This window comes from Ochlerotatus camptorhynchus, unplaced genomic scaffold (genome assembly GCF_037179485.1).
Source record: "Ochlerotatus camptorhynchus isolate MF236.1 unplaced genomic scaffold, CSIRO-AGI_Acam_v1.1 ptg000204l, whole genome shotgun sequence".
Taxonomy (NCBI): domain Eukaryota; kingdom Metazoa; phylum Arthropoda; class Insecta; order Diptera; family Culicidae; genus Ochlerotatus; species Ochlerotatus camptorhynchus.
The window spans coordinates 1,958,679-1,986,066 of record NW_027040694.1 but is presented as its reverse complement, the minus strand read 5'-3'; the positions used below and the strand labels follow the sequence as shown (position 1 = coordinate 1,986,066).

The window sequence follows — 27,388 nt, the reverse complement described above, 5'->3', positions numbered from 1 at the left end:
CAAGAGCCTCATCAAAGCCAAGAAACGCGGATACTGGCGGCAATTCCTGGACGGATTATCGCGCGAAACGTCGATGAATACGCTTTGGAATGAGGCGCGAAGGATGCGTAACCGGTCTTCAAACAACGAGAACGAGGAGTACTCGGATCGTTGGATTCTCAAGTTCGCGCGAAGATTATGTACTGGTTCTGTACCGGCACAGATGATCCTTTTTCGCCTGGACAAATGGGTTGAGTTGAACCACCTACTCTCAGACACTCAATTTGGTTTCCGTAGGGGCAAGGGAACGAACGACTGTCTCGCGTTGCTTTCCACTGGAATTCAGTTGGCTTTTGCTAATAAAGAGAAAATGGCTTCTGTCTTCTTGGATATTAAGGGGGCTTTTGATTCAGTATCGGTTGAAGTCCTTTCAGACAAACTCCACGCTTGTGGCCTTTCTTCATTAATTAATAACTTTTTGTACAATTTGCTGTCAGAGAAACATATGAGCTTTTCTCATGGAAACTCTACAGCTTCACGATTTAGCTACATGGGTCTCCCCCAAGGTTCATGTTTAAGCCCCCTTCTGTATAATTTCTACGTCAGAGAAATTGACAATTGTCTAAGGGACAACTGCACGTTGAGACAACTTGCAGATAACGGAGTAGTGTCTATGACAGGACCCAGAGAGGCCGACCTGCAAGGACCCTTACAGGATACCTTAGACAATTTGTCTACTTGGGCTATCCAGCTAGGTATCGAATTCTCCACGAAGAAAACTGAGTTGATCGTTTTTTCTAGGAAGCATAGCCCAGCACAACCGAAGCTTCAACTTTTGGGTAAACCGATCACTCATTCCATGTCTTTTAAATATCTCGGGGTCTGGTTCGATTCCAAATGCACCTGGAGATCCCACATTGAGTATCTGAGACGAAAATGCCAACTAAGGATCAATTTCCTTCGATCAATTACCGGAACGTGGTGGGGAGCCCATCCACAAGATCTTCTGACGTTGTACCGGACAACGATTTTATCGGTTTTAGAGTACGGTAGTTTTTGCTTCCAGTCGGCGGCTAAAACGCACATTATCAAACTGGAACGGATCCAGTATCGCTCTCTTCGTATCGCGTTAGGATGCATGCACTCGACTCATACGATGAGTCTCGAAGTGTTAGCGGGCATGTTGCCACTCTCTGATCGGTTTTCGGAATTATCCCTCAGGCTCCTCACCCGTTGTAAAATTATGAACCCACTGGTGACGCAAGAGATTCACGGAATCCCAGAGCATCATCGTTCCATGTTTGCTCCGTCAATTTTCGCTGCAAAGTTTGGCCAAGTTGATTCCGCAAGATCGTTCTTCACAGATGGATCACTAATAGAGGCGTCCGCTGGTTTTGGTATTTATAACGAATTTCATAGCGTATCTCGAATGGTTCATGCTCCTTGTTCCGTATATGTTGCGGAACTGGCGGCAATACATTATACGCTAGAAACGATCGCCTCACTTGCACCAGATCATTATTTTATTTTTACGGATAGTCTCAGTTCTGTCGAGGCTATTCGCTCCATGAGGCCGGTAAAGCACTCCTCGTATTTTCTCATGAAAATACGAAAGTTTCTAAGTGCTTTATCTTTAAGATCTTTTGTCATCACCTTTGCATGGGTCCCATCTCATTGCTCGATTCCGGGCAATGAGAAGGCGGACTCGCTTGCAAAGGTGGGCGCTATGGAAGGCGATATTTACGATCGACAAATCGCCTACGACGAATTTTTCTTCATTTATCGTCAACAGTCCCTCCCCAGCTGGCAAAATAAATGGAGTGAAGGGAGTTTGGGACGATGGTTATATTCAATCATTCCTAAGGTGTCGAAGTGTCCTTGGTTCAAGGGGTTGGATGTGGGTCGAGACTTCCTTCGTATGATGTCTCGCCTCATGTCCAATCACTACTCGTTAAACGCTCACTTGTTCCGTGTTGAGCTGGGGGACAGTAATCTCTGTGAATGTGGACAAGGTTACCAGGACGCAGATCACATTATTTGGTCATGTGCTGAGCACCGTGGAGTCAGATCCGAGTTGTATGATTCCCTTCGGGCTCGAGGTAGACAACCTAATGTTCCAGTTCGGGATATTTTGGCTAGACGCGATCTGGAGTTTATGAAACTCATATATGTTTTCTTGAAGAATATTAACCATAGATTGTAAGTTTGATTAACCTTGTGTTTAGTTTGTGTTTAGTTTGTGTTTTGTATGTGTGTGTGTGTGTGTGTGTGTGTGTGTGTGTGTGTGTGTGTGTGTGTGTGTGTGTGTGTGTGTGTGTGTGTGTGTGTGTGTGTGTGTGTGTGTGTGTGTGTGTGTGTGTGTGTGTGTGTGTGTGTGTGTGTGTGTGTGTGTGTGTGTGTGTGTGTGTGTGTGTGTGTGTGTGTGTGTGTGTGTGTGTGTGTGTGTGTGTGTGTGTGTGTGTGTGTGTGTGTGTGTGTGTGTGTGTGTGTGTGTGTGTGTGTGTGTGTGTGTGTGTGTGTGTGTGTGTGTGTGTGTGTGTGTGTGTGTGTGTGTGTGTGTGTGTGTGTGTGTGTTTATTTTTTTTTGTAGATTTGTTTCTGTAATACTTGTATAATTACAGAGTTGATATAACGTCGATAGGATTAAGTATATGTTTAAGAAATAGTGAAATTTTTTAATAATAAATCATATTCCAAATATCTTTTTCCCTCTCCCGATCCAAACAATTGTCATCCACTAACCTCGACAAGACCGCGAGTAATCGGTTCCAATCCTTTAATTTTAGATTTAAGACATTTATAATGTATAAAGAAAATGATAACTTGGCTCTGTAAAGTTTATTCGATTGAGCCTGTACAAATAAAGTAATTAACAAAAAAAAATCTTGAGAATTCTTCTTTTCGGTCACTCTGTAACGGTTTACTCCTATCGTAAAATGCGAACGTCAGTCTGTGCGTGAAATATGTTAGACATTTCCTTAACCTTTCACTCCAGTGAAAAATCGGAAAAATCCCATACAAGATACTGCATGAATAGTCGGCGGCTCGCTGGTACCATGGTGGAGTGAAGAGATAAGAGGGGCCGCCATATTGGATTTTGTTCTGTCATCTTTCATTTCAAAATGGCGGCGGATGTCAATTTTCTACTTCCACTCATCGAGCCTATTCCGTAGATACCCATATTGCATGGGTTTAGATGCATATTCCTTGTCCGGGGCCGCCATATTGGATTTTGATCCGCCATATTGGATTCCAAAATGGCAGCGGATGTCAATTTTCCACTTCCGCTTAGCAAGCCAATTCCGCAGATACCCATATTGCATAGGTTTAGATGCATATTCCTTGTCCGGGGGCTGCCATATTGGATTTTGGTCCGCCATATTGGATTTGTGGGAGCACTCTTGGGTTGAAATCCACCATTTTAATTTTATCCGGAATGTTGACTTGAATTTCGGAATGCCCCAAACTCTAGAATTTCACATATCTTCTAATCCTATGATTTTCGATGATTTTGATCTTGGTTGATATTGATGAGAATCGAAAATCGGTCTCAAACTGACTTCCTCTTGCTGCTTATTGTTCTTCTTCCATGTCTGGGGTCGTCTCATCGATTGCCATAACTTCTTCATCGAACACCTCAATAGCATCCGCTTAAGCATCGTCGGCTAAAACACCCGCATATGATGTACAGGTATCCACGCTGCTAACACTTTGGGCTTCGTCCGGGTCACGTTTTTCCGTATTCGTCGTTTGTTGTTTTTCGAGCTTCCTGCGAGGTTTCCGCTTTGGGCAAGAATTCATCTAGTGCCCCTCAATCTTGCAAACAAAGCATTCTTGTTCCCGGGATAGAACACGTTTCCTTTACGGTTGAGGAAATGCAGTGATGTAGGAATTTCCTTCTTAACATCCATATATACACCGCGGATGCCAGTGTATATATCAAAACCTAACTCGGGAGGAAATTTTTCCCTAACCACACGTTTTACCTTGCCGTATTTCCCCAGCACCAATGCTAGGTTTTTGTCAGGCACTTCAGGAGGCAGATCGTACACTCTGACATACTGAATGTATTCATCCGCATTCAACATGTGTATCTCTATTGCCTTTCCATCTTCATAACGGAAAGTTAATTGTTCACTGTTATTCATCAATGTGTGACACATTGCCTCTTCGACCTTGAATTTAATAAACAAGGATTTCTCCTCCACTACCCTGTATATAGTTTCCATCTGCATAGGATCCGCATCCAGAGTCTTCGCGAAATTAATAATTTCGCCCATCGACGGTTTTCTAGCTCCATCGCCAAAGCTAAATTTGACGGTGTTTTTAACTTCAACTCCATTCATTCTTGATTCTATCCACAGAATTCCACACACGGCTAGCTTTTTTCCTTTGGTTTGTTTTTTTCCGTCGATCTTGTTTTCCGTGCTGAGCACCAATGCTACCGACGTGCCAGGAAGGCAGCTCCCACACCTGGACCCTACCTATCGACCCATCAACTCATGAACCGGGGACCAACGGCTTTACTTCCCATCCGAAGGAAGGCGTGATCAGAGATGTTATATGCCTCAGAACATCCCAGCGGCGCCGACTGGTATTGAACCCAGGCCAGCTGGGGTGAGAGATAATCACGCTTACCACTACACCACCGGCGCCGTTTACACGGCTAGCTAACTGCGGATAAACAATGTGCGCAACACACAATATACACAATATACTTGGTCAAAACTTTGAAGGGGTTCGGAACAAAAAATTGCTAAATGTCAGCAAAATACATGAATTCAAGCAGAACATTTCATTAGGTCCTAAGCAACATTGATCGATTCTCTTCGTCTACTTTCTCTTTCGTTAATAACTTGAGCACATAACCGTTTCTTGTTGTTTTTGTCGTATTAGATGCTAGATAAAAGCTTCTTTTATCGATTTGTGTTCTGAAGATATTGCCAATTCAGAGAAAAAATAGCATTTGGCGTCAGATTATCAGCTTTAATAGCATGCTGTGGCTGTCAATTGCATCGAATTATTATCCCTGAAACGGCAATACATGGGAATGTCTTTAGATGGTGGGGATACAAAGAGAAAGACGACGAAGATCAGTCCACATCGTGCTCTCTTGCCGTGCGGATCTATTTGCTTTTTGCAGAAAGAAGTGTTCCTACTACCTGAAGCTAAAAAAATTTAAACAGCACTTTTCAATGCTCAACCTGTAAAATTTCTACCATGTTCAACTTTTATTTCTCTTCGATCCTTGTCTGGACCCTACCCGAGGTAATCCTTCTTGGACATCGATTTGGAAAATTCCTCTTCGATCCTTCAGATTCTTATAGTAATCTGCTTGGAAGTTGATTTGGATAAAAATTTACTGCCGCCATGGCGCCTAAGCAAACTCTTGATCCCCCTTTCTGATGAAATTAATTCGAGCAATCAATTTGATTTTCTCACGGATGATGAGAATGATCCATCATCCAGGAAAAATTCTAGTAAACTTTCCCGGCTTAATGCCAAGAAGGAAAAGATTCCCCGTATTGTGATAACCACTTCCGATTTCCATGCTCTTCGCATGGGACTTTTGAACTTCGTGAAAGTTAAGTTTTCACTACAAACTGGACGTCGAGGTGAATGCCGTGTATTGGCTGAAACTTTGGATGAAAACTGAACGTATGTACAAGGTTGTCATGAAAAGACTGCCCAGTGGTGAATCCCTGGATCAGATCAAAGATGAACTGGCACAATTACTTGGAGTTGTGCCACTCCAAGTAATCAAAATGAAAATGAAATCCCGTCCTGGCGATTCGCGCAACGGGATTTCTAATGATTTTAATTTAGTTCACTTCAAGTCTAGTGGAATAAACAACCTTAAGGCCTTGGAAAAAGCTAATCTTATGCTCCATGTCCGAGTGAAGTGGGAACACTTCAGGAAGACTGGAGGAAATTTCCAAAACCTCACCCAGTGCCGTAAGTGCCAGGGATGGGGTCATGGAACTAAAAATTGCTAAATGCCAGCTAAATGCATGAATTGTGGTGATTGCTCTCACGCAAAGGACGACTGTCCTGTGAAGAAAGAAATTTTAATGGTCAAATTGTGGTGAAAATCACAAATGTAAGGGAATGTAAGACTCACAAAGCGATCCTACAATCTCGTTCTAACCGACACGTTTCCGACCAGGTACAAATTACTCTGCTGTTAAGAACGGTCAACGAGGAACAAATTCTACCCGTAGGTGCAAATATCACCCCTGCTTCAAATTTTTCATCTATACCTACTCCTCTCGCTGCTAACAATGTTCAGCGAGTTAATGGAAATCAAAATACTAGCCAACGTAATTCTAACGGTAATTTTGACAATTTTGACTTATGAAGCATTACTGCCCCTAAAATGGAATTTTTACAGAAATCATTAATTGACATGATTACTGATATGCTTAAATCTAACTCCATGTTTGATGCTATTCAAACTGGATTAAAATTTGCGAACAATATTGTCATGACTTTGAAATTCAGCAATGGATTTTAAATCATTAATTATTTTAAATTGGAATGCTCGATCTCTTAAAGATAATGAAGACGAGCTATTTTACTTGTTGAGAGTTCATAACGTGCATATTGCCGTTATAACTGAAACGTTCCTTAAACCTGACCATAAGGTTAAGAAGGACGCAAATTATTTTATTTATAGAAATGATCGTCTTGATGGGCTGTTGATGCGTTGCCATCATTGTTCATAGACGAATCAATCATCAAATTCTTTCTTCATTTGAAACCAAACTCTTTGAAACTTTGGGAGTTTCTGTTGAAACAAAATTTGGACAACTTACGTTTATAGCTGCCTATTTGCCATTCCAATGCGTATGCCAGCAAAAGAATTTTCTCAAGGGTGACCTTCAGAAACTTACTCGTCATAGGTCTAAATTCTTCATTATTGGTGATTTTAATGCAAAACACTGCTCATGAAATAATGCTCAAAGCATTTCCAATGGTAGTATTCAGTTTGATGATTGTTCTGCAGGTTATTACACTATTCAATATCCAAACAGCCCAACATGCTTTTCTTCTGCAAGAAATCCCTCCACTATTGATTTGGTCTTAACTGATTCATGTCAATTTACCCATACTGACTTCGATTCTGATCACCTTCCAGTAGCATTTGAAATATCCCAAGAAATAATTTCAAATCCCAACAGCTCTACTTTCAATCACCATAGAGCTGATTGGGAGCAATATCAAACATTTATGGAATATAACTTCGATCCAAACATTCCTTTGCAAACCAAAGATGAAATTAATTATTCTCTTGAATCTTGGACTACATCTATTGTTGAAGCAAGAGCTGCCTCAGTACCAAAATGCGAGGTTAAATTCGATTCAATTATAATAGACGCCGATCTTCAGCTCTTGATCCGTCTTAAAAATGTCCGTAGGAGGCAATATCAAAGAACACACGATCCTGCCATGAAAGTTATCTGGCGGGATTTGCAAAAATAAATTAAAAAGCGATTTTCTACCCTGGAGAGCAAAACTTTTGAAAATAACGTTTCTAAATTAGACCCGAGTTCCAAACCCTTTTAGAAACTCACAAAATTTTTGTAACAAATCTCAAAAGCCTATTCCAGCGCTTAAAGAAGGTGGTAAAATTTTGATCACAAACTTGGAAAAAGCTCAGAAACTTGCTAAGCAATTCGAGAGTTCCCATAATTTCAGTTTGGGTCTTACTAGTCCTATTGAGAATCAGGTTGCTCGGGATTATCTGAATGTTTTCTCTCGGGAAAATATGTTTGATGATTCCTGGGGGACTGATTTGGACGAAGTAAGATCTATAAGTTTCAAAACTGAAAGCTCCAGGTGATCATGAAATTGTCTATATCCTCATCAAAAAACTCCCAGAAAGTACCTTGGCACAAGTATTTAACAGATGTTTCCATTTGGCATACTTTCCAGATAAATGGACGAATGCAAAAGTTGTTCCAATTTTGAATACGGATAAGAATCCAGCAGAAGCTTCAATAATTAAACTTTTTTGAAAATATAATTTTGATTTACGGGATTTTGTATAAACGAATACCCTTTTATTCGTTGCTCCAAAACATGCAGTAAAATAAGATAGATTAGCAGACAAGCTACCACCATCTACCTGTAACCAGCAGTGCATATACAGTGTATATATAACATAATATACACACATTTCGCTACAATCTTGCCAATATCGATTGTCAGATGGGGCCGCGGCACAAAAAAAAAAGCTCCTCAAACTATTGCATATCCTGCACTTAGAAATTGCCGGACTGAAAACCAACCATCAGTTCTCATCTAGTTCAACCGACCTTGGAGTTACTCTTCCTCTGCATACACACGTACAAAGACAACTGAGCGAAACATGTCCGCCTTTTAGCCGATGGGATACTACTAAGAAGACTCCAAAGCAGCGCTCTAAAATCCGCAGTGAAGCAGAAGTTATTTTACACCTCATGAAATTTAAAACGAGACTATCTTGCACCGAAACTACACTAAAGCTGCCAGCGAGGCTGGGCGTTCACATGTGCTCCTGCAATCCAGTATGGAACAACAGTCCGGGAGATGCAGTGTCAGCCATCTACATGGACGGTTATGGTTACCTTGGCCTGGAACTACGGGTTCAGTCTTACCGCAAGCAAGTGCGGTATATTCCAGTCTTAAAAGATTAATACATACAGTACAAAATAATGAATGCACTGCACACGAGAGTGCAGTGCTGCGGCCATGACAAGGATGCAACTCGGGAATGCTGCAGACACATGATGTACATTTTATGTTCGCACACCACCCGTTGGTTAAAAAATTCATTTTCATTTTCGATTGTAAATCCACCACTGCCAGGGGTTGAATTGTTCGCAATGGGCAGGGCGAATGAAACTGAATTTATGGATCCCCTCCTCTGGGGATGCTTTGCGAAGAGGCTTAAAGATGCTTAGTCCTGCAATGGCAGCAGGATGAAACTTTGCACATCTCGTCATAAATTTATTACGAGCCAATCACGAGTTGTAAACATTAATTTGCCAATCTCCCCCCGGCAAAACTTCCCTGATCCCCTTGAGACAGCCCATTTCGGAGTTGACTTGGTGGCAAACAATTCATGTGATCAAACTTTACGACTGCAGGATTAACGTTCTCCAGAAAAACTTTTCCACGAAGGAAGTCCACCATCTGTTTACTGCTGTTGATCAATCCAGAGGATTCACATTCTCATCGCCGAGAAAAGCTCTTAAGTGGGTGTCAATCTCAATCCTTTTCATCTCCATGAAACCTCATTTTTCTCCATTTATACCGACAAAGTGTCCCTAATTCGAGGGAAACAAACTCCCCATCGACGACGTCACACGAGAGGGTGTTCCACCTTTCGGAAACTATTTGGCTCAGACAAAAGTTGCGTTTCACCCGGAGACACAGGCCACAACCGCCCTGGGGAATAAAGCCAAAGAATGTGGAACTAGAATCCAATAGGCGAAAGTTTTTACCAACCCTCTTCCCAGGAATGAAACGAACGACAGAACAAATACCCAACAAGGTCCGTTCCAGTTGGCTGCATTTCCAATTCTTGGACAGAGCCACTTAGCAATAAGAAGGTGGATAAAATGTAAAAGATGGGGACGACGATATGAGAGTTTTGAACTTTTCTTCTCCGGAGCTTAGCCGTGGGTCAGAGTTTATCGCTGGATCGGAAGTAATTTAAGCAGGATTTAAAGTTTCGCTGCTGGGGGAAAGTTCTACCGGAAGTTGGGCGTGCAGCTGGCAAATCGAATGGAACTATGGATGCCGACCATTCGATCTTTCGCCAACTGCTTCCGAACAGGAAATTTGAAATCGAAAGATAAAGAGCTGGAGCTGGTAATTAATTTAGCTAGTTACGGAGGAAATGGAAGTGAGTTTGCTGTTAGGGGGAAAGTTTTGTGGCTTTTGCTGTTTGATGGAAGGAAGTTTCTCAGGGCTAGGTTTACCGAATGGTGTGCTTACATGGTGATTATGTGAAAAAGTGGTAATTTATTTTTAATTAAACAAAATTGAAATGTGGTTTGTATGAAGTCCAGTATCATGCTGGAAAGAAAGTTCAGAGTGATATGTTTGATTTCTCATTTCAGATCTTGCATAAATTCAAAAGTGTTACTGCTAACTGAAAAGAGAAGATTTCAGATTCGATTGTTTTTCCAAAAAACACTGAACCTTAAAGCAGTGGCGTAGCGAGACTGGATAGTACCCAAGTTGGGTAGGCCGAGTGTCACACGTTAATTATCAATAGCATTTATATATCAAAAACATTAGGGTGTTCGAAAATATCGATTTTGCTTCTCCAAGTTCAAACGATTACAAATCAGCTCCTGATCATTCTCCTAAAATTTGAGCTCATTTGGATGCAAACTAATACTGCAGACTCCCGCGGTACGCCAACGACCGATTTTTCCAGTGCGTTGTGTGCCTTCAGCAGCTAATGAAGGTCTTCGTTTGTCACTTCCTGGTGGATTCCAAGATATTCGCTGCTCACTTTGACAGCGTTCGCTTGCATCGGTCCGTAGACCGTCCATCCGAGCTTGCATCGCACGGCTATGCGATCAACCACTGCACCGAACTTTGCTTCAATCGGGGCGAACGAGTGGATGTTGTTCAACCCGATGAGTATTTCCGGCCGTCCGACTTACGAGGAGATGGGCAATCCTCGCATATGCTTATATTGCCGCAAAAGCTCCTTTGCGTTCAAAGCTTGTATAGGCAACATCAGCTTTTCGGCAGTGCGGACCGTCTTCAGAAGAAGTTTTTCATCCGCATCAACAGCCGAGACCCATAAATTCATCCGCTTTGACTCCTTCTTCACTCTAGCAATGTCGGCCGTCCACTTTATGGTGAGTTTCCCGTGGACTCTGACTGCTCCCAAGCGATGCGCCAAGTTCCTTTCCACCAGAGTCACCGATGCACCTTCATCCAGGAAAGCCAACACAGTGATGGATATTTCTCCGCAGTGAAGACCAATCGGTATCATTCGGAACAAAGTGACGTTGTTTGTCCGAATGTGCGCTGATCGGATGCAGAAGATACGATCGGATGCAGAAGATAATTGTGAGTTTGTCTGCATTCTGCAACGTTACATCGCAGCTTGAACTTACACTGCGCCGAATCGTGTTCGTTCAGACACTCGGCTTTAGATTCCTTCGTTCTCCAACGCCGCTTCGCTGTGGTTGAACACCGCACCCTTCTCCTTCGCTTTGCTTTGAGCTGAACTTTCCCGTTGACTTGTAGTCCATGCTGACGTTCGCTTCGCAGGCCTCCGAGACTATTTCGGAGAGGAAATCGGTGAAGGTCCTTAGGGTTACCTTCTTTTTCCCTCGCTTGAAGCGCACCCACTAGCGCAATGAAATGTGGGAAAGTTTGGTGCAGTGGTTGATCGGATAGCCGTGCGGTGCAAGCTCGGATGGACGGTCTACGGACCGAAGCAAACGAACGCTGTCGAAGTGAGCAGCGAATATCTTGGAATCCACCAGGAAGTGACAAACGAAGACCTTCATAAGCTGCTGAAGGCACACTACGCACTAGAAGAATCGATCGTTCGCGTACCGCGAGATCCTCGAGAAGACCACGAGACGAATCGGTGACCGGTTCGAGACCGGGCTACTGTGGAAGACGGACGATCCAAGGCTCCCGGATAGCTACCCGATGGCGTTGCGAATGCTGAAGCAGTTGGAGAAGAAGCTAGAGAAGAATCTGGAACTTCACGTGAACGTTTGTGAGCAGATCGATGAGTATCAGGAGACGGGGGAATGCGCACCTTGCTACTCCGGAGGAGCTCGTCGGAACGGAACCCGATAAGGTATGGTACCTCCCACTAAATGTGGTACTGAACCCCAAAAAACCAGGTAAGATACGCCTCGTGTAGGATGCTGCGGCAACGGTGCAAGGTATCTCCCTGAATTCACAGATGTTAAAAGGGCCTGACATGCTTGTGCCGCTAGTGACTGTGGTCGTTGAGTTTCGGGAATACAGGATTGCTGTAGGTGACAATCTGCGTGAAATGTATCACCAAATGAAGATCATCGCTCGGGATCGGCAAGTACAATGTTTCCTCTTCCGGAAAGATTCCAAGGGATCTCCACCTGTGTTCATCATGGACGTTGCCACGTTTGGATCGACGAGCTCTCCGTGTTCGGCCCAATACGTGAAGAACCTCAACGCTCAAAAGTACGCTGGGCAATATCCGGAGGCAGCAGCGGCGATTATCAACCGTCATTACGTCGACGATTACTTTGATAGCGTCGACACCGTAGACGAGGCGATCGAGCGAACGGAGCAAGTCAGGTTCATTCACCAGAAGGGAGGCTTCAAGATTAGGAACTGGGTTTCGAATTCGCCGAAAGTACTCCAGAGCCTCGGTGAGCAGAAACCGGTTTCAACCGTCCACATCACCGAAGACAAAGTAACGTCATCACGCCTGCTGGGTGATGAATTATCTTTCTCTACCCAACATCGCCAAGAGCATCTTCCGTACCTATGCGGAGACAAACGGCAAACGAAACGTGCGATGTTAATCTGCGTCATGGGATTCTTCGATCCGCTTGGTTTACTTTCTCCGTTCACGATCCACGGAAAGATCAACGTGCAGCACTTATGGCGTAGTGGCTGCGATTGGGACGACGCGATTAACGACGATTGCTGGGAAATGTGGAAGCGCTGGATTGCTGTACTGCCGGAAGTCGAGAACATTAGGATCCACCGGTGCTATCTTGGAGATTCCTTGTCGTCTGCGGTTGAGTCAATCGAAGTTCACATCTTCACGGATGCCAGCGTGTTGCGTATCTGCGGTGCGGTGTTCTCGATCGAAAGCGGCACCGTTGAAGCGCCAGTCATTCCCACGACTGGAGTTGATGACGGCTGTACTTGGAGCGCGGATGAGTCAAACGATGATCGCCACGCATTCACAGAAAATCGATCGATGCGTACTGTGGACAGATTCACGAACGGGTTGGAGTTGGATCCGGTCTGAACATAAATACAAACAGGTTGTTGCGTTCAGGATCGGAGAAATACTGGAGTTGACACGAGCGACGGATTAGCGATGGGTTCCAACGAAGCAGAATATGGCGGACGTCCTGACGAAATGGCATCGAGGTAACGATCTGGAAAGCGATGGGGTATGGTTCACGGGTGCACCGTTCCTGCACCAGCCCGAAGACCAGTGGCCGACTATGGAGGTGCCGATCGAAGAGACGTACGAGGAAGCCAGGGGCCACGTGACATTCCATAGCGTGGTTGAAGTAGACCGATGCTCGGAATGGACAACGCTGCAAGGGGTGATGGCGTGTGCGGCCAGGTTCATCGACAATTGCAAACGCAAGGTAGCAGGGCTGCCGATAGTCACCTTGAAGGCAACAGATAACCAGCGTCAACAAATCCTGGTACCGATGCAATCGATACAACGGCCGCTCGAGAGAGATGAGTTTCGAACTGCGCAGATCATCCTGTGGAAGCAAGCGAAGGTTTCCCAGATGAGATGAGCATCCTCACCAAGAATCTGGAACAACAAACAGATGCAGTAATGGAAACGGTGAAGAAGAGCAGTTGTCTGTAAAAATTGATCATTTTGTCAAGCTTCTGCATTAATGTTCCATCAGATGTCACTGCTGTTGTTTGCGGTGACATGTATCGGAAACTACACACAATCTGTTTTCCTATAATTGTTCACAGAGGACACTGCAGTGCAAAACATGTCTGGTACCTCTATATATGCATTTAGATTAACATTCGAAGTCCCTCCTTTTTTACACATTCTGCACACAAAATAGCTCACCCTTCACAGAATTTCCCACCGAATTTTATGTATGGGGTGGGGCATAAAGCATCTTTTGCGCAGAATATGTAAAAAAAAGAGGGACTTCAAATGTTAAAGCAAATGCATATATAGAGGTACCAGACATGTTTTGTAGTGTCAGGTACTCTATTTTGTAATCTGTGAAAGGGAAATCACAAATCGAGTGTCAACAAAATACATGGCATGTTGAGAGATTGAGGTCGTGAGAGCAAGTTTTCTCTCTCAAATTTCAATTTTTTGGCTCTCTGGGAGCTGGTAGTAAATCAGGTAAAACTGTATGGGGATTGGGGAAAAATCATTTTTGTTTAATTGTAGCTTGTTTAACAATAATTTCCAGGAAAAAACTGAACTACAAAGTCCCTGTATAATTTTTTTTAGGTTGTCGTTCACATTTTTTGACCTGAATATGCACCGAAAGCGAATTATTCCCATTTCTTTCAATTTCTATATGGGGATTTTTATCACTTCTACCAGTGGAACAGCGCCATCTCTGTGGAAAATAGTTGAACGAAATGATTAATTGACTCCGATTCTGGACAAAGAAGGTGTGCTGCGATTGGGTGGTAGAATGGAGATGTCCGTCGACATGCCTTTCGACAAAAGGTGTCCAATCATTCTGCCAAGAAAGCACGCGATGACGGAGAAGCTGATCCAGTTCTACCACGAGAAGTATGGACACGCCAATCGAGAGACGGTGATGAACGAGCTTCGCCAAAGGTTCTGGATTCCGAACACCCGAGCTGCAATCCGTCAAGTGATGAGCAATTGCGTGTGGTGTTAAGTCCATCGCTGTCAGCCGCATGCTCCCAGGATGGCACCGCTTCCGATACAGCGAGTCACACCCTATCTGAGACCGCTCAACTCGGTGGGTATCGACTATCTAGGTCCGATAGAAATGACTTTGGGATGAAGAAAGGAGAAGCGATGGGTCGCGGTGTTCACTTGCTTGCCTGTACCAACGGTACACCTGGAAGTGGTGCGTAGTCTCTCAACGCAATCCTGCTTGATGGCCATTCGAAGGTTCAGCTGTAAGCGAGGCTCGGACAAAACGACGTGTTTCGTAGGTGCCGATAACGAGTTGAGGAAGATCAACAGCGACTGTGCGACCAGCATAACGAACGATAATACCGCGTGGCACTTCAATCCACCGGCTGCGCCGCACATGGGCGGCATCTGCATCGGCGCAACACTAGCAGAAGCAGAGGACATGATTAACGCCCGGCTACTAACGTACATGCCGCAGGAATCAGCTGAGGAAGAAGCGACTACCCCGAACCATTTCCTTCGTGGGTCGGTGACAAGTGAGGACTTAGTGGTCCAGCCAGTGGACATTGCGGAGGCTCTACAGACACTTACAAGCATACTCAATACCTGGCGAACCGAATGTGGGAAAGATGGTGCAAGGAATACTTGCCGACAATCAACAGACGGACGAAGTGGTTCGAGGAGCAGAAGCCACTACAGGTGAACGACCTGGTCTTCATAGTGGATGGAAAAATTCGGAAAAGGTGGATCCGAGGGATCGTGCAAGAGGTACTCCGAGGACCAGACGGAAGAGTGAGGCAAGCGATAGTGCGGACGGCTAGAGGAGTCTACCGGCGTGCTGTAGCGAACTTGGCAGTGATGGAGATCTGAAAGTAAATCCGGGACTTCCGGAGGAACTACCGGATGTTACGGGCTGGGCGCAAACCCAACACAACGGTGTGCGTAGCTGCGGTTGGCGTACCTAATGTTATTGCCGTTTCGTACCGTTGCTAGATGTGAAGAAAAGGAATAGGAAAACAAAACTAAAACAAACCAAATATAATTTACAAATAGATATTGTTAGCAGATTTCAATAGACTGAATTTATAGAGGATTTTTTACAAAACCTCACAAAAAGTGTTGAAACGTGAGCAATTTATTTTGGATCATCAAGTTCGTCTATATTTAGAAATACCTAATATTACACGTGACGGAATCCAACTTTGACATAAAGGATGGAACGTAAACAAACATGTCATGTAAAATTAAGTGCTCCGAGACTGACAAGTTTGAAAGTACGTTTGATTAAGCTGAATTTTGCGTCTATTATGAATCAATTTTATGCCAAAATTGACGCTCGTATATGTCAGTCTCAGAGCACCTAGATTTACATCAATTTGTCTAAGTGTGTTGGTATACTTGGCCCCCGGTTCATGAGTTGATGGGTCGATAGGTGGTAGGGTCCAGGTGTGGCAGCTGCCTTCCTGGCGTCGGTAGCATTGGTGCTCAGCACGGAAAACATGATCGACGGAAAACAAATAAAGGAAAAAATAGAATTTAAAAAAAATGCGTCGCGTTCTAGGTTGAGTTTTAAAAATTTACCCTCTTGATGTTCCAGATCTTCTGGAGAGCTATAGGAATCCGGCACGACCAAAAATACGCTACAGGAATCTTGAACTAAGTTTTTTGTATCCGAATAAACAATTTTCCCTTAAGCGAGCCCCACACGTATTAATATATTCACGTGAAGAGGAATTATGGAAAATAATATTGGAGATGTGAATACAGAAATCGATGCATTGACGTCAATATAAAATATATTGACAGTACGACTATTATTAATAAATGCAATCGTGTATGGTCCACTTTAAAATCCTTCAATTGAATATGTATTACAGTCAAGATTCCTATAGTGCGGATTCGTTCTTGCCGGATTCCTAAAGTACTGATGCCACTGGATTCCTATAGTACGGTTGATCCAGCATTAACGAATACACGCAGCATATGGGATCAGAGCTAATTGGGACCAAACACTGATTGTACGGCAATTTGAAGAAATAACTTCCTGATAATGTCTTCTGAGAAGTTGTTAAGCAGAAAGTTGGTCACCTTTTGGGGCGATTCAGTTTCCGGTAGGACACAAGTCTGATCCTGTGGAAGATCCGGAATATCCGTAAAATTGGCCAATTCATGAAACTGATCCTAGAGCTCCGTGGATTTTTCGAAACCACTCATAAACGTCTTATCAGAAAGAATTCGGAATTGTGACCGGAATATCGGCCCTGGGGATTACGGGATGGTTCACCGGAAGATCCTGAATATCCGTAAAAGTGGCCAATTCATGAATCTGATCCTAGAGCTCCGTGGATTTTTCGAAACCACTCATAAACGTCTTATCAGAAAGAATTCGAAGTTGTGCCAAGAATATGGGCCCTGGAGACCACGGGATAGTTCACCGGAATATCCGGAATATCCGTAAATGTGGTCAATTCATGAAACTGAACCTAGAGCTCCGCGGATTTTTCGAAACCACTCATAAACGTTTTATCAGAATGAATTCGGAGTTGTGACCGGAATATGGGCCCTAAGGACCACGGGATAGTTCACCGAAAGATCCGGAATATCCTGAAAAGTGGTCAATTCATGAATCTGATCCTGATCACTCATACACGTCTTATCAGAATGAATTCTGTGTTGTGACTGGAATATAGACCCTGGGGACCATGGGGTGGTTCACCGGAAGATCCGGAACATCCTGAAAAGTGGTCCATTCATGAAACTGATCCTAGAACTACGTGTTTTTTTTTTTCGAAACCTTTCATAGACGTCTTATTAATTCGGAGTTTTGACTAGAATTTGGACTCTGGGGACTACAAGATGGTCCACCGAAAGATCCAGAACATCCGCAAAAGTGGTCAATTCATGAGACTGATCCTAGAGCTCCATGAGTTTGCGAAACCACCCATAAACGTTTTATCAAAATGAATTTGGGGTTGTGACTGGAATATGAACCCTTAGATGGAAAATGGACCTTTGGGACCATGAGATGGTTCACCAGGAAGATCCTGAACATCCATACAAAAAATTAAGTTCTTGAAACTGAGCTTAGAGGTCCGCTTTTTTCGAAAGCACTCATTGGTGTCTTATCAGAATTAATTTGGAGTTATGAACGGAAAATTGACCCTGGGACCAATGCTGGGACCCGTATTTATGAAGACAAAAATATTAGCACCAAAACCATCACTTTTAGGTTCATATATGGTGTCTTTGGGGAAAGCTTCTTCGTATTTTCAGCCGATTTGAAATTAAGGTGGTCATTAAAATTGGTGAATTGAAAATTCAACCATTTTTTATAACTTGAGATAGACTAATGCAGTGTTTTAAAAAGTTGTAGAAGAATCAATTTGAACCAACTTTGCTCACGACATCACATTTTTATTTCTTATGGTTCATGGTTATTTAAAACAAGTAGGTTAGAGTGGCCCCTTGAAAATCTTTCTTTAAATATTTTTATTGATGATCAACGTATAAACACTGTGATACTTGACTCGACAATCACCGATTCTATATATTTTCACTTCTACGCATCTTCACTCTCTAACATCAAATGGTCACAGATATTGAACAGACCCATTGCCACATCTCCCCCTTTTAATAATCTATGAAACACTCATTAAAGCGACTTGGCATTCTGATGGTGCGTTGAGATCTGGCACGATAATTCGAACCGCCGATAGATGACGATTGCTGCATAATATCTATTGTTCCCACTGGTGGCTGCGATTCTTCATCTGGTGGGTATTCCGGTTCCTTTGAGTTATCTGACATTGAAGGCTCCGTAATGGTCAGTGTGCAACCTGTAATGTGTAAATTGAAATAAATTTGCAATAAGAGCTAATACAATTGAACGATATACTTTTTTCAGAAACGCTATCTTCTGGAAGATTTACTTTCTTCTGGTGACTAGAGTTTCGATCGTAAGCCTTTCCTGTTTCCTGATTACGAATTGTTACTCGTGGTCCCTGTTTTGCTTCTACTGTCATAATAGTTGGATCGAATGTTGGTGTCAGCTTATTACCGTGGAGAACATTCTTCATGAATACCTTGTCTCCAACATCAATGTTTGACGGCTTCGCTTTACGTCGTGCATCTTCCCTTTCTTTCCCTTTCTCCTTCGCAACTTGATCCCGATCTCTATAGTCGGTAACAGGTACAGTGGTGCTTATATCTTGCAGAGAAGGTATCTTCGTTCGAATATTTCTACCAAACATGAGTTCGCTTGGGGTCTTTCCCGTGGTACTATGAGGTGTTGAGTAGTACATCAACAAATAAGTGAGCATCTCGCGCTTCCAATCGCGTTTCAAAGCCTGACTGATTTTGAGTCTTTTGACCAGTGACCGATTCTGCCGCTCGACCAAACCGTTCTCTTGCGGCCAGTATGGTGTGGTCTTATTAAGATATATCCCTCGACGCTTACAGTTCTCTTCAAACTCGGTGCTTATAAATTGACGGCCGTTTTCTAGTTTGATGGTTTGAGGATATCCAAATCTAACGAAAATTCGTTCCAATCGCTCAGACGTCTCACTTGCAGTTATCTTCCGAAGTATTTCAATTTCTTTGTAGCGGCTGAAATAATCGACGATCACCAGTAAATAATCTCCTGACGGCAACGGACCCAAGAAATCAATAGCTACGTCCGTCCACGGCATGACAGGTAGTTTTCTCCGTTCCATAGGTTCTGGGCGGTCAGGCAGGCTCACTAATTGACAACCTTTGCATGAGTCCACAGTGCGGGCTATAGCCTCGTCCATTCCTGGCCACCAATATGTATGTCTCAATCGTTGCTGCATCTTAGTACGGCCTGGATGACCTTCATGTCCCAATTGCAACATGCGCTGTCTCAGATCACGTGGAATTACTAGCCTTGACCCTCTGACCACCAAATCTCCTACTTTGCCCAGCTCGTTTCGAAAGGCGTGATATGGTTTGATCTCGCTAGATGTGTGATTCCATACCCCACGATCCAGACACTCTCTCAACTGAACCAACTCCGGGTCACTGGACGAAGCAGTTTCAAGTTCGTTTAAATCAACAGCAGCCAATTCTAAAACATTGCGAACGTACACCTCGGAATCCGGATCAAATGGTTCAATTTCTGACGGTTGCGAAAGGCGTGACAAGGGGTCCGCAATGTTGGATTTACCTTTTCGATAAACAACCTCATAACTGAATGATTGGAGTCTCAGAACCCAACGTGAAAGCCATGAAAAATATTTCATTTTCAATTAATATTTCCACCTTTCAATCAACGCCTTAACTTACCTTCAATGTAAAACAACTTGAGAAGTACCACCACCAATGATAAAACCAATATTCACCCAACTTCGTCGCCAATTTGTGATAATTAGTAGGATCGTAAATACACACACGTACTTGACTCGACAATCACCGATTCTATATATTTTCACTTCTACGCATCTTCACTCTCTAACATCAAATGGTCACAGATATTGAACAGACCCATTGCCACAAACACTATTTAAAGATAGCCGATTTTCTAGGGGCCACCCGTACCTCCCGCAAAAACATTGTTCCTAATACTTTTAGAACTTTTTATGACGCATATTTTTGCAGAAGTCACTAATATCTCCTTTATTTAAAAGTTATGGCTATTTTTTGATAAAAAAAAAAGATTTTTTTTAAATAAAATAAAATATTTTAAACAAAAAACGCTCTCACCGTTTTTACCACCAATAATGAAAAAAACACGATCCATTTAGAGACATTGTCATTTTTATAGAACCATTTTTTTTCGAAGAAAATCTCCATTAATTTTCTAATAATAATAAAAAAAAAAAAAAGCAGCCTGGTTGCTTCAGCAAATATATGCGTCATCATAAGTTTTAAATGTAACCACAACAAGGTTTTTACGAGAAATGAACTTATGAAAAGATTTTCGAAGAAATCTGTTTTTTAGGCGCCATCCTAACCTGCTTGTTTAAAAAATCATAACTCATGCACCATAAGAGAAATAAATGTGGTGTCTTGGGCAAAATTGCTTCAAATTTATTGTTCTACAACTTTTAGAACATTGCATTGGTCTATCTCAAAAAATAAAAAAATAAAAGTTTGCATTTTCAAATCTCCAATTTTGTGGACCACCCTAATTTCACCAACATTAAAAGATCGGCCAAACAATATGAAGAAACTTTCCCGAAGACACTATATACCAAAAACTGACGGTTTGGGCGAAAACATTTTTATCTTCCTAAATACGGCTGTGGGACCATTGTACAGTGGATGGTCCTCCGAAAGATCCGAAACATCCGTAAAAAGGCTCAATTCATGGAACTGATCCAAGAACTCCGTTTTTTTTTCGTTAACTCTCATAGGCGTCTTATAATTATGAATTCGGAGTTATGATCGGAAAATAGACCATAAACGCTTCTCTGCAAAATAATAGACAACTCATCAGTATGAACTCAGAGTTGTGACTGGAAAATGGACCACAGGGTCCATTGGATGGTCCTCCGGAATATTCGGAAAATCCGTTAAAGTGGATAGGTCAAGAAAACTGATCTAAGCACTCTGTGGTTTTTTAGATCTGCTCATAGACACATTTTTTTTTATTTATTATCATGGATGATTTCTAGGTGGTATTTAAGTATTTAATAATTGTAGACACTTTTAACGGAGTTTTTGAATATTGTTCCTTGAATTTCATGAACTTATTTCCTTTGACTTCTTGGAAATGTTTCTTTGGAGTTACAAGTTAACAAGCTTCAATGTTTATATTTTTAATTCATCACATCAAAATTTAATCAATTAGCCATTTGAAAACATCGTCTTATTGAGTTATTATTAATATTAATTTATGAGTGGCTTTGAAAAAAAAACAACCTTGTAGCTCTAGGATCAGTTTCATGAATTAATCATTTTCAATTAATTAATCACCCCAGTATAAACTGTCTGGTCAAAACTTCGATTTGATTGTGATAAGATGTCTATGAGTGCTTTCTAAAAAATCGTGGAGCTCAAGGATCAATTTCATGAATTGAGCACTTTTAGGGATGTTCAGGATCTTCCGATGGGCCAACCCGTAGTCTCCAGAGTCCATATTCTGAACTCAACTTCTGATAAGATTTTTTATATATCTTTAGTTAGAAGACTTTCAGCCGTGGGCTGGTTCGTCTCCGAAAGTTCTGATAAGATGTCTCTGAGTGGTTTCGAAAAATCCGCGGAGCTCTAGGATCAGTTTCATGAATTGACCACTTTTACGGATATTCTGGATCTTCCACAGGATCAGACTTGTGTCCTATCGGAAACTGAATCGTCCCAAAAGGTGACCAACTTTCTGCTTAACAACTTCTCAGAAGACATCAGGAAGTCATCTCTTCAAATTGCCCGACAATCAGTGTTTGGTCCCAATTAGCTCTAATCCCATATGCTACGTGTATTCGTTAATGCCGGTTCCTATAGTGCGGTCCCTATTAACCGTACTATAGGAATCTTGACTGTATATACAGTCGTACCTCGTTATATCGAAGCAAAAAATATTTTTTTTTTTAAATCGAAAATTGTTTATCGTAACCCAAAGATGACACAATTTTTTTTTCTAGTCATCTAACAGGTTTACAAAACCTTTTTTTTACATAATTTTCCCCAATTTTATTAGATAAGTTCCCAAAGCTTACATGAAAGATATGAAAATTAAAAAAAAAAAAAAAGTACTAGAGTCTGTGCCTAGGGTCACGAACGGAAGGTTGATGTAGGAACGCGATTGGTCGGTACACTTGTTTTTGTGCTTAGTTCTTTTCGTTGTTCAGAATCTATATCCTTAAAACTCTGTAAATATTTCAAATGGTGCCGTTTGTGTGACCATGGAATCGATACCAACAGTGAATGAACTGCGGCACCGGTGGTTTAGTGGTAAACGTGATTGCCTCTCATCCCAAAAGGCGTGGGCTTCAATCCCAGTCGGTGCCTGTGGGGTATTTCTGAGGTATAAAATCTCTGATCACGCCTTCCTTCGGAAGGGAAGTAAAGCCGTTGGTCCCTGGTCCATGAGTTAATGGGTCAATAAGGTAGGGTCCAGGTGTGGGAGCTGGCTCCCTGGCGTCGGTAGCACTGGTGTTCAGTACGGAAAACAAGATCGACGGAAAACAAATGGAAGAAAAAAAAGTAAATCAACTTTTTAGTACAACCGCTGCATTGTTTTAATATTACCGATGAGTTTTCTACCGGGGTCTCTTAGCCTAGTCAGTAAAGGTATGGTATTACCAAGCCAGAGGCGGTGGGTTCGATTCCCGGTCCGGTCGAGCGAATCTTTCGGGTTGAAAATTGTCTCGACTTCCCTGGGCATAGAGTATCATTGTGCTTGCCATTGTGTGATGTCCGTGCGAGAGAATATAGATTCATCCTGTAGGTTTACCTGGGTCCTTGCTGAAGAAACTTCGGTGGAGGTGAACGCTCTACACTAGCGTAACAACGATTGTTGGTGTCCAACTCAATCATTCGATGATTGATCGACAGGGAACGGATCAGTGATGGGCACGCAAATCTTCACCGCATATTACGGACAACAGGTGAAGGGTACAAGTTCTTCCTTCATTATACAAATAACATTAACACACAAGTTTTGTACGAAACACAAACTCTAACTACACTACATTTATTCTGAACAGACTACACCACAAATTACAATAATATTTCTCGGTCTCGCAGGACCGTCTTCGACCTTGTGCCACTTATCAACTAAAATACAAAATATCCGTTATCTACTCTCTAACCCGATCCCAGTATCCCATCGTGTATGTGGTGAGTTTCACAAGAGATCGAATCGTAGACCGAATCTCTCGCTCTCATCGTCCACCTCATCTCCCGTGTGCTAATGAAAGCGAAAGTGATCTGGATCTACAATCAACTGCTGGTCGATCGATGGCCAGTACAATAGCCGGAGCCATCATCTAGTCGGCTGTTACGGTGATAGTATTGTGCTAGGGTGGTCCTCACAGACACTTCCCATCCGTTCGCGATTCTGATTAGTACGCGACATATTCATATTTTATTTGTTAAATTTCTTAGTTGTTCAATTATTTTATTTTCACTATTTTTACTATACATACATCAAAAAACTACAAGGGACAGCCCTATGGGGTTGTACGCACTGGTGACGTAGGACTACGTGGTCTTATATAAAAAAAAATGTTATTTGTTAACTGCAGAAGGAGATTTTTAACAAATTTATGGTGGTCCAGAAAAGGACCGTTTTGTTGTGATGATTGAGTAATGCTGAGCTACTATTAGGATGTTCAACACTGATAAAGCTGACGAGCTGTAGGTTGTTTGGAACGAGGTTGACGCACTTGGAGTAGATGGCCTACTGTGGCGCACAACGCGCAACTGAATCCGATCAGTAGCGGTGTGGCTTCGTCCTCTTTCTTCGTAGAATCGAAGGCTGAATCGAGAGCATGTAGCTAGCTGCATGCCGGCAGGCTTTCATTATGTACTGGAGAACGCCAAGCGCCAAAAGCGCTGCTGCTGCTGCTGATGACGACCGAACACCACCACTCAACACACGCAGTAATTGAATAAACACCGTTTGGCAAGACCGGAGTGAAATCAATTTTTAAATCTGTGTTATTAAAAGCGCTTTTCGCAGGCAATCGGTGATAAATTAAATTATGATAGCAACAGTTGCACATTCGTGCAATTTTCAATAGTGACCTATTGACAATTGGTAAAGTGTTCATTATAACAGATTTATAGATGACTTTCCACTCGATTGGCTTGTTTAGAATTAAAATCCATCCATTTTGTTACATGTTCCATTTTGGGTTTTCACAAAGTGTACCCCCATATAGAGATCACAGACGTAGTCCTACGTCAAAATTGCTGGATGTTTTCTCCGTCGAATGAAATATATCCCAGTATGTATTGGTTCATTTCTCCATTAATAAACTTTTCGTTACATGCCTCCCATGCCTGAAATAATAAACATCTGAGAGAGAGGAGACAGCTTTGCTATCGATCACGCAAACGTCATCGAGATCCAGTCATAAACTGTCACTGCAAACTAGACCGAACATTAGAAATGGGGCTATCATCCTTTCGTGCGGGCCCAGGCTTGCCTTTGCAAACCAACAACACGATTGGGTAGGCGAGAAAAAAGAAGAAGACAAAGAAAACAAACCATCCGTCATTGAGCTGGCTTCTCTCTCTAGGATAAAAATGATGTTTGTTCAAGAAGTCGGCTATGGCGTATTCGGCCCCAACCTAGATACCAGCAGAGGCCTTCCTAAGCCTACATCGATCTTCTCGGCTGAGGCAGCTGCCATCTTCTCAGTCGTTACGGAGTCCAGTTTTTCCTGGAAGCCCATCATTACCGATTCGGCCAGTGCACTGCAGTGTGCTGAAGGCCCTTGAGAGTCCGAAGAACCGACACTCGTTGGTGCAAGCAATCAGAATGGCTTCGAACAGTAACACCGTATATGTCTGGGTTCCCAGCCACTGCAATATCAGTGGAAACGAGGCTGCGGACAAGCTGGCAGCGATCGGCAGATCGAAAACCCCAATGGAACCGGAAGTCCCTGCAGCGGATTTAAAAATCTGGATCAAAACGATCATCGCTTCGGCATGGGACAAGGAATGGGTTAGTACCCGAGACCCTTTCTTACGCAAAATGAAAGGAGATACGAAATGCTGGTCCGCCACCAAAAACTGGAAGGACCAGAGAGTACTGTCCAGATTACGCTGCGGCTAGACCAGATTCTCACACGATCTCGGATCCCGTGAGGGATTCCACAAACAATGTATGGGGTGCTCAACCAAAATGTCAGTTGAGCATCTCATAACAAATTGCCCTGCGCATCAAAACCTCCGAGACCAATGCGATATCGGTCTCAGCATCAGAGACGCATTATCCAATGACTCAGACAGGGAAAGATCACTTCTCGACTTCCTTAAAGACACAGGCTATTATCAATATACGTAGAACCCCGCAACGAACAATGACACGACAACGGACGAACGACGGCACTTGGACAACACCAGCTCTCTAAATGACATGCCAAAAGGAAGAACAACGATGACAACCCCGCAGGCTACGGACATTGACTCTCTCTCTCGGAAATTAACCACAACTTCGTTCACCTTCCTTACTGTTAAAACAATTGACACAGAACTCTGAGATACTTAAACTCTGTAACAAACACTATGTAATTTATTTATTTTCTCTCTCCGGGACCCCCTCAGGAGCCCCAATCCTTCAAAGAGACGAACCAGTTACAGGCTGAAATTCTCTATAATAAAGCAAAAAAAAATGTTTTTTCAACCCAGCGTTACATGAAAAATTCAATAATACCATGTATAAAATAATTTCAAATGGATTTGTAACGTTAATAATCGATTGTGAGTTGATATTTTTCACTTTTGAGACTTAAAAAAAAGTTACGTTATATCGAGGTGGAAGTTACGTTATATCGAGGTTGCTTTATATCGAGGTATGACTGTAGTTAATAAAGTGCAAAAGACCACCCTACAAAATGTAATGCCTGTAACAAAAATTAAAAGTCTGTACATTCACAGACTCGCTACAGGCCACCTACTAATGATTTTAACTACTGTAATTTGAACCGAGCTGTCAACGTAATTGTACATTTAATGAACATACCTTAAACCAACCAAAATAATGGTTCGCTCGTTTCATGCCACGTCTCGCTATTTGATGGACATGAAAATTTACTTTATGTAACAAGTTCCTCCTTGTCCGTCGACGACCATAAGGTTATGAAGTGAAACGACATCCCAATTATAGTGAACTTCACCGAACTGATAATTTTTCGTTTTTCCCTCTTCTACCCTGTTTTCTCTTTCCACCTCACACAGCCTCGACGTCCGGGGAAAGTCACTGGACGACGCTCAACACTGGTCGGCACCGCAAGTTTTCGGATCCCGAGCCCGTTACGTCATCGAAAGTGATCCAGCATATTTGGAATTGAATGTAAGTTGCATCCGAAAAACCCCCATCCAACCGGCCGAAATGTCGTAATTAGTCTAATTGCTCAATTTCTCTTCTGCCACCCTTCTCTGTTTCTCTCTTCCTGAAAACTAGGAAATTAAACGTCATGATCAAGGGATTTACCGGTGCCGGGTCGATTTCCAAAACAGCCAAACCCAGAGCTTTCGCTTCAATCTCACCGTCATTAGTGAGTATTTTCCACCACCACCACCAGCCAGGAGCCAACAAGGAGCAGCTCAGAGTAGAAGCGCAGTTGATTCGGTTTTGGATTTCTACCCTCGAGGGTGCCTCACCCTCACGTTCGCGCGGATGGCAGATTGGGGTTTTCCGATATTTACCGTTGCGGGCGAATGGGAAAACGGAACCAAATTGAGCCAATTCCCGATTTCCCTGGTCGAAATAATAAATAAGTGCTTTATTTCGCCTTTTTTTCCCCTTCTTTGGGGAGGGTGCGCCCACGGAAGCTGTCGATAACAATCGATCCGAAATGAATAGAACGGATGGTGGGAGGAAATTTATCATTGGCGATTTTTTTTTTTACCTCCCTTTAGACGATGATACCAACATCCGAGAAAAAAAAAACGCGCACCTTTGAAAGGTGAAACTGAAAGCAACCACCAATGATGGGTGCGAGATCCTATTTCAAAAGGATTTGGCTGCCATGCACTTGTTTTCAGGCTTGTACGCGAGTTTTCTGTTTACGGGGAAAATATCATAAATTATAGCATTGACACCGTTCGCTATCTAACATGATAAGGGGGAAAAAATCCACACGCTCCTACTCTCCCAAAACCGGCCAGGGATGACACTGGGTTCAGAGTGCT

The 27,388-nt window shown here is 42.7% G+C and overlaps 1 protein-coding gene across 1 annotated transcript in view; it reads left to right on the top strand.

Annotated features, from left to right (window-relative positions):
• Positions 1–27,388, top strand: part of LOC135702992 (synaptogenesis protein syg-2-like) — a 320,097-nt gene that overhangs the window by 231,282 nt on the left and 61,427 nt on the right. The window contains exons 4-5 of the mRNA XM_065224077.1: positions 26,432–26,546; positions 26,658–26,751. Of these exons, the coding sequence (XP_065080149.1) occupies positions 26,432–26,546; positions 26,658–26,751 (209 nt within the window). The remainder of the gene's footprint in view (positions 1–26,431; positions 26,547–26,657; positions 26,752–27,388) is intronic.